We start from the raw sequence: 15,743 nt of genomic DNA, 5'->3' as shown, positions 1-15,743 counted from the left end.
CCCTATTCCTTTTTTATAAGTAGAAATCTAATGCTCTGGCCTACAATATTCACAACTGTCCTTATTTACAGTATCTACAATAAATCTGTTCCTTCTTTCACTAAGGGACACTCAAACATCTCCACTAAATTTTCTTGCCCTTAGAGAAATAGTCCTGATTCTCTTGGGGTTTTTGTTTTTGTGTGTATATATATATATTTTGTATATTTTTTATATTTATATTATTGGAGTTTGATTTTGTATATATTATATATTTATATTATTGGAGTTCGATTTGCCAACATATAGTGTAACACCCAGTGCTCATCCCTGTCTCTTGGTTTCTTATGACATAGTTTCCAAATCATTTATCATATTAGTTACATTTGGAAACACTCAAGGAACACAGTAGTAATATTCTTCTTTAGCCAAAAATTGCATTAGCTTTTTAGCAGTCTTTTTTTTTTAAGCTTTTTAGCAGTCTTATTTCTGTGAGATATTTACCTATATATAGAAGGTAAATATATATACTTTTTAAAAATATTTTATTTATTTATTCATGAGAGACACAGAGAGAGAGAGAGAGGGAGAGGGAGACAGAGACAGAGACAAAGACATAGGGAGAAGCAGGCTCTATGCAGGGAGCCCGACGTGGGACTCGATCCTGGGTCTCCAGGATCACTCCCTGGGCTGAAGGCGGTGCTAGACTGCTGAGTCTAAAAATTAAGACTTTAGGGCAACCCCGGTGGCTTAGCAGTTTAGCACCACCTTCAACCCAGGGCGTGGTCCTGGGGACCCTGGATCGAGTTCCAAATCGGGCTCCCTGGATGGGGCCTGCTTCTCCCTCTGCCTGTGTCTCTGCCTCTCTGTGTCTTTCATAAATAAATAAATAAAATCTTAAACAAACAAACAAAAAAAAAACTACATGTAAATCAAAGAAAACAAACAGCCCAAATTTTTCTAAATCTTGCGAACATCTAATTTTCTACCTTATGTATATGTGACTTGATAATAATAAAGATATCTTTGAGTACTTCTTATATTGATAAGTATTTCATTAAATGGTTTATATACATTATCTCTAATTTTCACAAGGACCCCATTTGGTAGGAACTATTAGCTCTATTATATAAATGAGCAAACAAAGTATCAGAGTAGATAAACAGTCTAGAGTAAGTAGAGGAGCCAAAATTCAAAGCCAGGTCAAATGGACTCCCTTATTCAACTAGGTTAAACAAAACAAAATAGCCTAATTTGGCTACAGGCATACCTTAGAGATATTGTTGGTTTGGTTCTAGACCACCAAAATAAAGTGAGGCAGATGAATCTTTTGGCTTCCCAATACAAATAAAAGTTACATTTATACTATATTGTAGTCTATTAACTGTGCATTATGTCAAAAAAAAAATGTACATACCTTAACTTAAAGATATTTAAATATCTTTAAGAAATTCTAACTAGGATCTAAGCTTTCAATAAGTTATAATCACTGATCACAAATCACCATAACCAATATAATAATGGAAAAGTTTGAAGCATTCCAACTGTTACCAAAATGTGACAGTGGGACATAAAGTGAGCAAATGCTGTTGGAAAACTGACACTGATAGGTTTGCTCAATCACAGTTGGCCACAAATCTTCAATTTGTAAAAAGCAAAAAACAAACCCCCCCCCACCATATCTGCAAAGTGTAATAAAGTGAAGCACAATTAAGTGAGATATGCCTGTAGCTAAAATTAAGCACAATAAGTAGAAATAGCATAATGTATATTCCTGATTGTGGTATTTAGAATTTATAGTGGTACGATGATCTTCAATTTCTCTAAATATTGAGGTTTTTTATTTTTTTACTTATTGTTTATTTTTTCCATAGAAATAAACATATGGTAACTTCCCAGAAATGGAGAATTTTTTAATGTGAATTGAAACTGGAATATAGGGGATCCCTGGGTGGCTCAGCGGTTTGGCGCCTGGTTTCAGCCCAAGGCATAGTCCTGGAGACCTGGGATTGAGTTCCACATTGGGCTCCCAGCATGGAACCTGCTTCTCTGCCTGTGTCTCTGCCTCTCTCTATCCCTCTCTGTCTTACATGAATAAATAAATAAAATCTTAAAAAAAAAAAAAGAAACTGGGATATAATGAAAATTAGGCAGACAGAAATAGTAATTTGGCCTTCAGAGAGGGCTCTGCTGATCAATGAATTATTCGGTGATGGTTCAAATACACTGGGCATCTAAACCTCAAAAATCAGCCCTATATGGGTTTCTTTGTAAGTACTAAAAATATTGTAGAATTAAATAGTTGTGATTGTTGTACAATTTTATGAATATACTGAAAACAACTACATTAGGGGCACCTGGGTGGCTCAGCTGGTTAAGGGTCTGACTCTTGATTTTGGCCCAGATCATGATCTCAGAGTCGTGAGCCTGAGTTGGGCTCTGTACTGAGTATGGAGCAGGGTGCTTAAGATTCTCTCTCTCGGGCAGCCCGGGTGTCTCAGTGGTTTAGCGCCACCTTCGGCCCAGGGTGTGATCCTGGAGACCAGCGATCGAGTCCCAGGTCAGGCTCCCTGCATGGAGCCCGCTTCTCCCTCTGCCTATGTCTCTACCTCTCTCTCTCTCTTTCTCTCTCTCTTGTTCTGTCTCTCTCATGAATAAATAAAATCTTAAAAAAAAAAAATTAAAAAAATAAAAAGAGGGCAGCCCCGGTCGTGCAGCGGTTAAGCACCGCCTGCAGCCCAGGGTGTGATCCTGGAGACCCGGGATCGAGTCCCACGGCGGGCTCCTGCATGGAGCCTGCTTCTCCTTCTGCCTGTGTCTCTGCCTCTCTCTGTGTCTCTCATGAATAAATAAAATCTTTAAATAAATAAATAAATAAATAAATAAATAAATAAATAAATAAATAAATAAAAATAAAAAAATAAAAGATTCTCTCTCCCTCTGTCCCTCCCCTCCCCCATCTCTAAAAAAAACAAAACACCTACTAAATTGTACATTTCATAAGGGTGAATTTCATGTATGTGACTCATATCTCATTTTTTAGAAGGAGAATCATTTTCTTTACATGAACTTCAACAAAGATTCAAATCCATTTTAAACAAAGATCAATTAAGAACCAGCACAAGCTAATCCATAAACAATTTGAGTTTTGACTATGAGTTTCTTAAAACCTAGCTACAACAGGAAAAGGGAAAAATTGTACAAGTACGTACATCATTGATATGTGATCAAAAACTCAGATAGCTGGTGTGTATGTCATTTAGATTTAAAACAACAGAAATGTCTCCCTTAAATATCCTACTCTTGATTTAGCTCAGGTCTTGATCTCAGGGTGTTGATATAAAGCTTTGTGGTGGGCTCTGCACTAGGTGTGGAGCCGCTTAAGATTCTCCTCTCTCCCTCTGCCTTCCACACCCATTCATCTGCACACGTGCTCTAACTAAACTAAACTAAACTAAATAAATAAATAAAGTAACAGAAAAATATTTTTGGACATCATACTCTGACAATCGAAGGTATTCTGGACAATGTCTAGATGCCAGTAGATTTCCTAAATATATGCCAAAACCAAGAGTGGAAGGTTCAGGTGTATTGTAGCAAATGGCAGGATTTTCTTCTTTTTTATAGGTGAATAATGTCCCATTGTATATATTCACGTACATATTTTCTTATCCACTTATCTGTTGATGGATACTTAGGTTGCTTCCATAGTTTGTCTATTGTGAATAATGCTGCAAGGAACATAGGGGTAGAGATTTGTCTTCAAGAGCGTTCAATCACAAGTGTAGTAGGCCACTTAAAGTTGTCCCACAACTATTACTGCGTTCACTTTTTGTTACTATTTTTTTGTTTTAGGTAGTTTCTATTGCTGTGTCTTCAAGTCTATTAATCTTTTCTTCTACAATGTTTGAGATGCCATTAATTTTATCCAGAATATTTTCTGTCTCATATACTATAGTCTTAAACTTCACAAGTTTAATGGTATCCTTTATCTTCCACATCTATACTTAATTTTTTGAACATATGGAATACAGTTATAATAACTGTTTTCATGGCTTGTCTGAACAACTGGGTCAGTTCTGTATTGGTTTTGACTGGCTCATTTATCTCCTCTTTACAGGCCAGATTTTCCCCCATCTTTGCATCTAATTTTTTATTACAATCAAGAAATTGTGATCTTGATCTTGTTGGAGACTGGATATTTCTACATTCCTATAAGTATATATATATATATATACTTATATATATATAATGGTCACAGAGAGAGAGAGAGGCAGAGACATAGGCAGAGGGAGAAGCAGGCTCCATGCACCGGGAGCCCAATGTGGGATTCGATCCCGGGTCTCCAGGATCGCACCCTGGGCCAAAGGCAGGCGCCAAACCGCTGCGCCACCCAGGGATCCCTCCTATAAGTATTCTTGATCTTTGCTTGTATGCAGTAAATTTATACTTGCAAACAGCTTGATTTTTTGAAGATCGTGCTTTTAAGATTTATCAAACAGGACTGCCATGATCTTCAGTCTAGGGCCAGTACCATTCACTACTGAGTAAAAGTTCTTCTGTTTACCTAACGTCCAAAGAATTATGAGGCTTTTTTAGCATGGCTGCTGGGAACAGACACTACCACCGGCCCCATGTGAGTGTCAGACACTGTAACCTCTAATTCTTTCTATTTTTTTTTGAAGATTTTATTTTATTATTTGACAGAGAAAGAGAGAGAGAGAGAGGCAGAGACAGAGACAGAGGCAGAGGCAGAGGCAGAGGGAGAAGCAGGCTCCATGCAGGGAGCCTGACATGGGACTCAATCCAGGGTCTCCGGGATCGTACCCTGGGCTAAAGGTGGTGCTAAACCACTGAGCCACCTGGGCTGCCCAACCTCTAATTTTTTCATATGTTTTTTTTCCCAGCAACAAGTACTTTCCTCACATACATGCACTAATCAATACTCAACTATGTACTTGAGGGGAACCTTTTATGGATCTCTGGAGTTGTCTCTGTACAATTTTCTTCTCTTTACTACACTGCCTTGTGAATTCTAGTGGCCTTGGTCTCCCCAGAATTTCACCTTCATCTTCTCAACTCAGGAAGGTCACCAGGCTCTGCTTGGGTTCCTGTTCCCTGTACTACAGCCTGAAAACTCTCCAAAGCAATAAGCTGAGACAGTCATAGAGCTCACCTTATTTATTTCCCATTTATTCCAGATATCACTGCCCTCACTGCCTGATATTCAATGATTTTTTTTCCATTATTTCATATATTTTGTCTATTTCTTGGTTGTTACAAATGGGATAGTAAATCTGGACCCTGTCTTCCAACTTGGTCAGGGTATAAGTCCTAATACTACCTGTTTTAATTGAGTAAAACAGGATTTCAAAAACATAGCATTTCCATTTTGACTTATAGAACACCAATTTCATATGCTTCAATCTAATATTATGCTGTTTTCAAAGAAGGTGAGAGATTTTGAATACAAATATCAAATAGCCCTACCTAAAAATGCAAGGAGATTCATTTGAAGTACCTTACTCATGGTACCTCTGTTTAAGGCTTGTCTTTATTTACAAATCGCTCACAAACCATCACAAACTCCTTACAAAACATTTTATTGCTACCATCACTCCTTTAATTTGAATCCAGTGTTCTATTTGCTGTAGTCAAAAATTTTATCTCATGGAATATTCAAGATCTCAATCTAAATTATGAGTACCAATCATTCCCTACATATACATTTCCTTCTATCCAGTTATACCTATCATTTAATACCACTCGTTGAGACAAAGTTTCTCTGCACAAAGAATTGGACCACGGTCTCAACTCAGCTAGACAGAAATAGCACCTCAAATATCAAGAAATCAAATTCCAATTATCTGTGTATCACAAATGAGACATCAATTTGAAATGAATAAAGTTAATTCACTTAAGAGGCTTATAATTACGATTAGAAAATTAGGAAATAGATAAAAGCTTGTCAATCAATCCAGAGTGGCATCCTTTGCCTGCCCAGTTTTCTTGTTACAATTAATCTGTACATACCTCAATCTCATCCTACCAAAAGAGTAGGCATGTGACCTCTTTTTGGGTACTCCTATGCCAAAAAATTCCTTTTAGTAAATATTGAATTTATAAAACAAAAAATATTCTATTTATTTATTCCTGAGAGACACAGAGAGAGAGGCAGAGACATAGGCAAAGGGAAAAGCAGGCTCCCCGCAGGGAGCCCGATGTGGGACTCCATCCTGGAACTTCGGGATCACGCCCTGAGCTGAAGGCAGACGTTCCAACTGCTGAGGCACCTAGGCATCCCAAAATTCCATTTTCTTAAAACATGGTAGGCAATTTTATTAAAGTAAGTTTAAATATGATTCCAATCCATGTCATACAAGAACCGCATTTAAATTTAAAACCTATTATTTGAAATTTTAAAAGCCTCATTCAGAATTTATGACTCAGTGAAGGAAAGAAACATATGAGGAAAAAAACAATGAGGTCTTTCCACATGTGTACATGTACTGGGACTGCCATATGTGAACATATTTATGTAAACTGCTATATATGTGCAAAAAAATTGAACACAGAAGAAACTTATAAGTAATTAATTAATTAAAACAGGTGAAGAAATTGACCTAAACCACAATTAGAAATAAACTGATATCATAAATGACTCCAAGTATATTTTGCCTCTTTTATATTTATATATAGGTTATAATCTTACAAACAAAGATGATGTCTCCCAAAATTTAATAGGAATCATCTGAGTTGTTAAAAACAGACTTTTGGGTCCAATCTAGACCTGCTGAAGTAAGCTCTCCCAGGAAGACATAATCTGCACACAAAGTGGCCCAAAGTGATTCTTGCCAAAAGGCAAAGAACCCCATAACTAAGGGATAAAATTCATTTCTGGGAAGAGCAACAACTTGGCAATTAGACAAAACTAAATTTATCTCTTGGCTCTTCCATTTACCTATGTGATCCTGGATAAGTTATCTGGCCTCTCTGTGCCTCAGTTTCCTTATCTATAAAATGGAGAAGTAATACTTCTAGGGTTGTTATGAAGATTGATCTATGCAAAAGGTATGGGACCGAATCTTTCTCTAAGGCTTAATCTTATCTTACTTCATTTAAAAAAAAAAAAGATATTTGGTATACAGATATCCGATAAATTATCAGCCTCCTTTCTTCCCACAGCCAAATTATATAGATATTAGTGTATATGTCACTCTAACAATACTGTTAAATGCTGCTGAAACAGTATTTATTTAAATTTTTAAAAATTTATTTATGATAGTCACACACACACACAGAGAGAGAGAGAGGGAGAGAGAGAGAGAAAGAGGCAGAGACACAGGCAGAGGGAGAAGCAGGCTCCATGCACCAGGAGCCCGACATGGGATTCGATCCCGGGTCTCCAGGATCGCGCCCCGGGCCAAAGGCAGGCGCCAAACCGCTGCGCCACCCAGGGATCCCTGAAACAGTATTTATTAATCATAAATCTTCTCAAAGACATATAATTTTCTTAGTCACAAAACTAAGAACGATTCTAACAAAAAGCATTTAACTAGCTCAGTTTAGTCGGCTTATTACTAACAAGTCTGACACATATCACTCACTTTTTAAAGAATACAGCCACCCTACCTAAAAAAAAGTTACTTTATACACTTTAACAAAATTGATAAACAGTAAAATGTTGTCCTATTATTTTTCCTTAATCCAAATTATAGCATTCTTAAAATAATTTCTCTCTCAAAAAAAAAAAAATCCTCTAATAGTTGTACCTCTGTTATGTTGCTCTCTTGTAACGAAGCCAATTCATACGGATCCACAAAAAGTCCTGTCGGGATGTACTGTTTAATTAAGAGTCGGCAGGTCTGTAAGTCCTCAATGCTCTCTCCAAATTTCACTTTTATTAAAAGGTCTCTGTAAGATAAGTATGTTTAAAATATATATTTTCATTCAATATTTTTTTCATTCAATTATTAAAAGACACAGCATAACATTACATCCAAATTAGTGCAAACATGGTATTTCAAATTCAAAATCTATTTTGCTTAATGTTCACTTAAAAAAATTAAAATAAAAAAATAAAAAAAACAGAATCTATTTTGCAAAATGTTATAAAGCCAAATGAAATATTTATCTCAGAACCACTCATTAGATCTTTCATAAATTCTTGTCAAGAGTCACAGCATAGTATTAGTGTGAAAACAGATAACGATCAACAGAGAGTCCAAAGACAAACACATACACATACATATGGCAATAAAGATACCCACATGATTTAATGGAGAAAGGAGCATCTTTTCAACCAAATGGTACTGAAATAACTAGATATCTATTTGGAAGAAAAATGAGCCTTTTTTTTTTTCTAAGATTTTATTTATCGGGATCCCTGGGTGGCGCAGCGGTTTGGCGCCTGCCTTTGGCCCAGGGCGCGATCCTGGAGACCCGGGATCGAATCCCACATCGGGCTCCCGGTGCATGGAGCCTGCTTCTCCCTCTGCCTGTGTCTCTGCCTCTCTCTCTCTCTCTGTGACTATCATAAATAAAAAATTAAAAAAAAAAAAAAAAGGAAAAGAATAAGATTTTATTTATTTATTCATGAAACACAGAGAGAGAGAGAGGGGCAGAGACACAGGCAGAGGGAGAAGCAGGCTTCATGCACGTAGCCCGACATGGGGCTCGATCCTGGGTCTCCAGGATCAGGCCCTAGGCTGAAGGCAGTGCTAAACTGCTGAGCCACCCAGGCTGTCCAGAAGAAAATGAACCTTGACCTCAACTTCATACCATAGACAAGTATTAATTTGAAATAGATTATAAACTTAAATGTATAATTGTCCCAGCTTTCTGTCTGAAGGCACACTTTGGACCATATGCAGGGAAGGAAATCCAGAGCACCACATGGTGGTTTTGCTTAAATTATAACACAGAGACAGAAGTTAAGGGAGTCTTGAAGTAGCTGGAAATCAAGGTGCTAAATTCCAGAGAAGAGGGAACTATTTAGAAAGAGTTCTATAAATCTGTTGTGCATTCCCCTTGAGTTTTTGTTGAATACGAAGAAAAGCATAAGTAAAGTATAACTCCAAAGGTTGGGCAAAGAATGACCAGGGCACAAAAAAATGAGAAATTCTAAAGTTTCACACACAGTCGAGAGAAATTTGCATTCCAACCAACCAAAGTATAGAGACCATAGCTTTTGGTAGAGATACCAATAGGGCAAGGCCTTAGCAGTTAAATTAGTCTTGCAGTAAAGGCCACTTTAACTTTAGATCTTTACAAAAAAAAAGTTAAAAGGATCAAACCGATAAACAAGTAACTGCTAACAGAAAAAATAAGCCAAAAGATTAAAAAAATCTTCATATCTAATCTACACATTCACAATGTTCAGTACCCCATCAAAAGTCACCAAACATGTGAAGTGTCTGGGTGGCTCAGTCGGTTGGGCATCCATCTTGGTTTTGGCTTGAGTCATGATCTTGGGGTCACAAGTCTGAGCTCCGTGTTGAGCTCCACATTCAGCATGGAGTATGCTTGGGATCCTCTCTCCTTCCCTCTCTGTTCCCCACTCGAGCTTGCTCTCTCCCTCCCTCTCTAAAATAAATAAATAAATAAAATCATTTTTTAAAAAAGTCACTAGGGGCACCTGCGTGGCTCAATCCATTAAGCATCTGCCTTTGGCTCAGCTCATGATCCCAGGGTCCTGGGTTCCCTACTCAGCATGGAGTCTGCTCTTCTCTCTCCCTATGTCCTCCTCCCCACTTGTGGTCTCTCTGTCTCTCCCTCAAATAAATAAATACATCTTTAAAAAAAATGTTTTTTAATTTTAAAGGTCACTAAAGATGCAAAAAAGCAGAGAAATGCCACAAATTACCAAGGAAGAAATCATTCAATAGAAACAGACCTGGAAATGACAGAATTGACAAAATTAGCAAAGGACATTAAAAGTCCTTTGAATTATGCCCAACATGTTCAAAGGTTTAAAGATCTACGTGAACACTGTGAGGGAAAGAGAAGACATTTTATATGCACAAAGAACTGAATGCAACTTTGAAATGAAAAATACAATTTCAAAATAAAAAATAAAAAACTACCCAGATATGATTAAAAGCATTTACATACTGCAAAAAAGAAAAAAAAGATCAGTAACTGTGACAAAAGCAACAGAAACTATCCAAATTGAAGAACAGAGAAAAAAATTGGGGGGAAGAAAATAAAGAAACAGTTTCAGTGACCTTTAAACAATATCAGGTGGTCTAATATATGTATCGAGTTAGAGTCCTAGAAAAAGAGAAGAGAATGTAGTAGAAAAAATATTTAAGACATAATGGCTGAAAATTTTCTGAGTTTCATGAACACAATAAGCCCATAAATCCAAGAAACTCAACAAATCCCAAACAGGATAAACACAAAAAAACCACAGCAAGATATATCATCCAGCCACTGGGGAAAAAATCTTAAAAGCCATCAAAGGACAAAGAAACATTATGGAGAATAACAAAGAACAAGCCAGAGGACAATGGGACAATGTATTTAAAGTATTAAACAAGAAAAGGCTATCAAAATAGAATTATATCCAAAGTGAAAATCCTTCAAAAATAATGGCAAAATATAGATTTAAACAAATATGAACAAAGAGAATTTGTCACTTCAAGAATTGGTAAAGGAAATTCTTTGGGCAAAAAGAAAATGATATCAGATAGAAAACAAGAATCTACAAGAAAGACAGAAGAGCACAAGATAAGTATATGAGTAAATATAAGAACTTTTTATTTATTTTTAAATTGCTTTAAAATTTGATTAATAGAGAAATTGGAACCCTGTGCATTGTTGGTGGAAATGTAAACTGGTACAGCCAGGAAGGAAAACAGGATGATGATTCCACAGGAAATTAACATGGATGAATCTTAAGCACCTTACACTAAGTGAAATGAGCCAGTGACAAATAATCTGTGACTCTGCTTATATAAAGTATCGAGAGTAGTCAAATCCATAGAAAGTGAAATGGTAGTTGCCAGGGGCTGGGGCAGAATGGGGGGCTTTAATAGGTAGAGCTTCAATTTTGCAAGATGAAAAGAGTTCTGTGGATAGATGGTGGTGATGGTAACACAATAATGCAAATGTCCTCAATGCCAGTCAAGTGTACAATTAAAAATGGTTAAGATGGGGGATGCCTGACTGGCTCAGTTGGTAGAGCATGTAACTCTTGATCTCAGAATCATGAGTTCAAGCCCCATTTTGGGAGAAGAGCCTATTTAAAATAATTTTTTTAAAGTGGCAAATTTGGGGGTACCTAAGTGGCTAGTTGGCTAAGAGTCTGCCTTTGGCTTAGGTCATGGAGTCCAGGTCCTGGGATTGAGCCCCTGGTTGAGCTACACACTCAGCTAGGAGTCTGCTTCTCTCTCTCCCTCTGCCCTTACCCCCACTTGTTCGTGCTCTCGCTCTCTCAAATAAACATCTTTTAAATAAATAAATAAATGGTAAATTTTACATTATGTATTACCATAATTAAATAATAATAAAGATATGACTATTTGAAGCAAAGATAACAGTAGTAGGGTTTATAGGTAAAATATAAAGTTGATATATGTATGGCAACAAAAGCACAAAAGAGAAGGGAGGTATGCCTGGGTGGCTCAGCAGTTGAGTGTCTGCCTTCAGCTCAGGGAGTGATCCCGGGGTGCTGGGATCAAGTCCCATGTTGGGCTTCCTGCATGGAGCCTGCTTCTCCCTCTGCCTGTGTCTCTGCCTCTCTCTTAGAGTCTCTCATGAATAAATAGATAAAATCTTAAAAAAATAAAAAAGAAAGAAAAGAGCAAGAGGGGAAAGAAATTCTGATATTCTGATAGAAGATTCACACATCATTCACAGTATGGAATAATATTGGAAGGTAAACTATAAGTTAAAACTGCCCACTGTAAAGCCTTGAAGTGACCAATTAAAAAAGGAGAGAGGTAGGGTTAATAAGCCAAAAACGGAGATAAAGTGGAATACTTTAAATTATTCAATTTATCTAAATACGTCGGGAAAAGTTTAGCCAGGACAAGTGGAAAAGCAAATAGAGGGGTGCCTGGGTGGCTCATGTGGCTGAGCCGACTCCTGATTTCATATCAGGTCATGATCTCAGGGTTATGGGATCATGCCCTGAGTCAGGATCCGTGCTGAGTAAGGAACCTGCCTGAGACTCTCCTTCTCCTTGTACCCCTCCTGCCACTCTGCCTCTCTAAAAAATAAAAAAACAAAAGAAAATCATATGGAAAAAAAGTAACAAGATGGGTATATTTAAACCAAACCAACCAAATCAATATTTATAGTAAAAGTAAATACTCTAATCACTCTAATTAGAATGTAGAGATTAACAGACTGGATAAAATAGCAACAATTATATGCTGTCTATAAGACACACATTAATAATAAAAATATGGAATGGCTACATTAACATAAAAAATGCAGACTTCAGAACAAGGAAAATTATCAGGGATAAAGGACATTATACCAAGATAAAAGGATCAATTCATCAAGAAGCTATAATAATCCTAAATGTGCCATATGCACCTGTATGCTGTATGCTTCAAAATATTCGTGTATTTTCCTTCATAGCAAAAACCTGGGAGAACTTCAAGGATAAATAGACAAATCTGTAATCACAGCCAGAGATTTTAATACCCCTCTCTTAATAATGGATAAAATAAGTATAAAAGCAGGGATCCCTGGGTGGCGCAGCGGTTTGGCGCCTGCCTTTGGCCCAGGGCGCGATCCTGGAGACCTGGGATCGAATCCCACGTCGGGCTCCCAGTGCATGGAGCCTGCTTCTCCCTCTGCCTGTGTCTCTGCCTCTCTCTCTCTCACTGTGTGCCTATCATAAATAAATTTAAAAAAAAAATTAAAATAAAAAAAAATAAGTATAAAAGCAGTAAAGATAATAGAAGGCATGAACAATCTTCAATCATATTTATCTAACTGACATTCATAGAATGGTCTACCAAACAAAAGCACACTATACAAGAAAAACTATATTCTGGGCAATAAAAGAAGTCTCTAGAAGTTTCAAAGGACTGAAATCATGTTGAGTATAATCTCTAACCACATGGAATTAAGTTAGAAATCAAGAGAAGACACTGCCTTCACCAAAGCCACAGCCTCAGGTTCAGTCGTCTTTGACTACTATGCCTGGCATATGCTGCCTGGAAGCTTTGGCTTCATAGGTGCTTGTGTAATCTCAGGTTTCTTAACCCCAGAAAGAAAAAAATTGATACCTCACATCCTGAAAATTCATTTAGGAGACTGAAATTAGGGACTTCTTTTAAATTTGGACATGGCTAACTGAGGAGCAACAAGATCCAACAGGCCAAATGCTGTAAATAAGACATGCCAGTTCAAACCAGTACTTCGGGGAGAGTCTGCTGCTGGCAAATCAGTCCTACTTGTTTCCCGAATTTCAAGACAGTACCATTGTGGCTACTTCTATATCCCAAAATGTCTATCATGGTAATACAACAGTGAAGTCTGAAATATGCAATGCAGCTGATTGAGAATGATACTATAGCCTAGCACCAATGTACTACAGGGGAGCACAGGCAGCCATAGTTGAATATGAGAGCTCAAGTGAGAAGTGCTTTACAAGAGCAAAAAACTGAGAGAATTTCAGAAGAGGCACCTGGGTGACTCAGTGGTTGAGTGTCTGCCTTTGGCTCCGGTCATGATCCCAGGGTCCTGGGATCGAGTCCCATGTAGAGCTCCCTGCATGGAGCCTGCTTCTCCCTCTGCCTGTGTCTCTGCCTCTCTGTCTCTCTCTGTGTCTCTCATGAATAAATAAATAAAAAATCTTAAAAAACAAAACAAAGAACTTCAGAGGCAAGCGAGTCCTAACACTGTCACAGCTTTACCAGGAAACAAAGCTGACCTAGAATAAAGGAGCTATAGATTTCCAGGAAACATAGTCCTATGCAGATGACGAGTTTATTATTCATAAAGACCTCAGCTAAAACATCAATGAATGTAAATGAAATATTTACAGTCATGGCTAAAAAGCTGCCAAATAATGAACCACAGAATCCAGGAGCAAATTCTGCCAGAGAAGAGTAGCAGAACTTACTGAACCCAGACAGCCAACCAGGGGTCAGTGTAATTAAACCACCAGTTTGAGCTAGCTGGAATACTCTCCTGCTTCCTAAATGTTAGTAACAGTGAAATTGGTGCACTTAAACCAGTCCAGTATGACTTCTAAAAAGAGGCAGTCAAGTTTCTAATACAGAATTATTTTATTTTATTTTTATTTTTTAAAAGATTTTATTTATTCATGAGATACAGAGATAGAGAGGCAAAGACATAGGCAGAGGGAGAAGCAGGCTCCATGCAGGGAACCCGATGTGGGACTTGACCTCGGGACTCCAGGATCACGCCCTGAGCCGAAGGCAGACACTTAACTGCCAAGCCACCCAGGTGTCCCCAGAATTATTTTAAGTGTTTTGAAATTAATTTTTAATAACATGGATGTGTCCCTCTGCCTATTACAGCAATAGAAGGAGAAAATGAGAGTTGTGTGTCCACTTACTTTATTCAAGGGCTTGGGAAAATCATTTCTTATCACCAGAGATAAAACAAATGACTATCTGGACCCTCAGTTAACCAGACAGTTCTATGAAAGTCTATGAAAAAGACTTTGAACTTACTGATTTGGACTTTGCAAAAATATGTTTTAAAAAGGAAGTTCTAGGGCAGCCCCGGTGGCGCAGCGGTTTAGCACTGCCTGCAGCCCAGGGCCTGATCCTGGAGACCGGGGATCGAGTCCCACGTCGGGTTCCCTGCATGAAGCCTGCTTCTCCCTCTGCCTATGTCTGTGCCTCTCTCACTCTCTGAATAAAAAAATAAATCTTAAAAAAAAAAAGGAAGTTCTAAAGATACTTAATACTTTGCTACAGTAATTCAGACAAATAGTAATTTCTAATATCTATATTTAAAATATATATACCACATTTTAACAAATTAACTGGGGCAACTGGTTGGCTCAGTTGGTGGAGCATAAGACTCTTGATCTCAAGTCCCATGCTGGATGTAGAGATTACTAAAAATAAAATCCTGGGTGCCTGGGTGGCTCGTTCAGTTAAGTGGCTGCCTTTGGCTCAGGTCATGATCTCAGGGTCCTGGGATTGAGCCCCACATGGGGCTCCTTGCACAGCAGGGAGCCTGCTTCTCTCTCTCTCCTCCCTGCTTCTCCCTCTCCTCCCAGCTTCTGCTCTCTCTCTCTCAAATAAAATATTCAAAAAAAAAAATATATATATATATAAAATCTTAAAAAAAAAAATTAACCACAAGGAAATGTCCTATTTCTTCAGGGGAGAAAAATAAACATCAGTGGCATCTAAACTATAGCCAGTCCCGTTATTTTTAAAATAGACTTTAAAAAAAATCAAATGTAACCACATCTAGCTTTAAGAATATGAAACTTGGGCAGCCCAGGTGGTGCAGCGGTTTAGCGCAGCGGTTTAGATCCTGTAGACCCAGGATCGGGTCCCACGTCGGGCTCCCTAAATGGAGCCTGCTTCTCCCTTTGCCTATGTCTCTGCCTCTCTCTCGCTCTGAGTGAATAAATAAATACATCTTTAAAAAAAAAAAAAAGAATATGAAACTGATAGGGCAGCCCGGGGTGGCTCAGCATTTTAGTGCCACCTTCAGCCCATGATCCTGGAGACCTGGGATCCAGTCCCACGTCCCTGCATGGAGCCTGCTTCTCCCTCTCGGTGTCTCTGCCCCTCTCTCTCTGTGTCTCTCAT

At 37.9% G+C, this 15,743-nt stretch overlaps 2 protein-coding genes and 1 pseudogene across 2 annotated transcripts in view; 2 read left to right on the top strand and 1 right to left on the bottom strand.

Moving 5' to 3' along the window:
- CEP19 (centrosomal protein 19) overlaps window positions 1-15,743 on the top strand; it is a 47,229-nt gene that overhangs the window by 13,782 nt on the left and 17,704 nt on the right. The gene's annotated exons all lie outside the window — the stretch shown is intronic.
- PIGX (phosphatidylinositol glycan anchor biosynthesis class X) overlaps window positions 1-15,743 on the bottom strand; it is a 37,460-nt gene that overhangs the window by 7,558 nt on the left and 14,159 nt on the right. The window contains exon 5 of the mRNA XM_072748568.1: window positions 7,752-7,893. Coding sequence (XP_072604669.1) covers window positions 7,752-7,893 — 142 coding nt within the window. The remainder of the gene's footprint in view (window positions 1-7,751; window positions 7,894-15,743) is intronic.
- On the top strand, window positions 12,869-14,268 carry LOC112913536 (ras-related protein Rab-5A-like; annotated as a pseudogene).

The sequence above is a fragment of the Vulpes vulpes genome, chromosome 1 (assembly GCF_048418805.1).
Source record: "Vulpes vulpes isolate BD-2025 chromosome 1, VulVul3, whole genome shotgun sequence".
In the NCBI taxonomy this organism is placed as follows: Eukaryota; Metazoa; Chordata; class Mammalia; order Carnivora; family Canidae; genus Vulpes; species Vulpes vulpes.
Note: the sequence above shows the minus strand (reverse complement) of the source record. Positions and strands in the feature narration are given on the sequence as shown.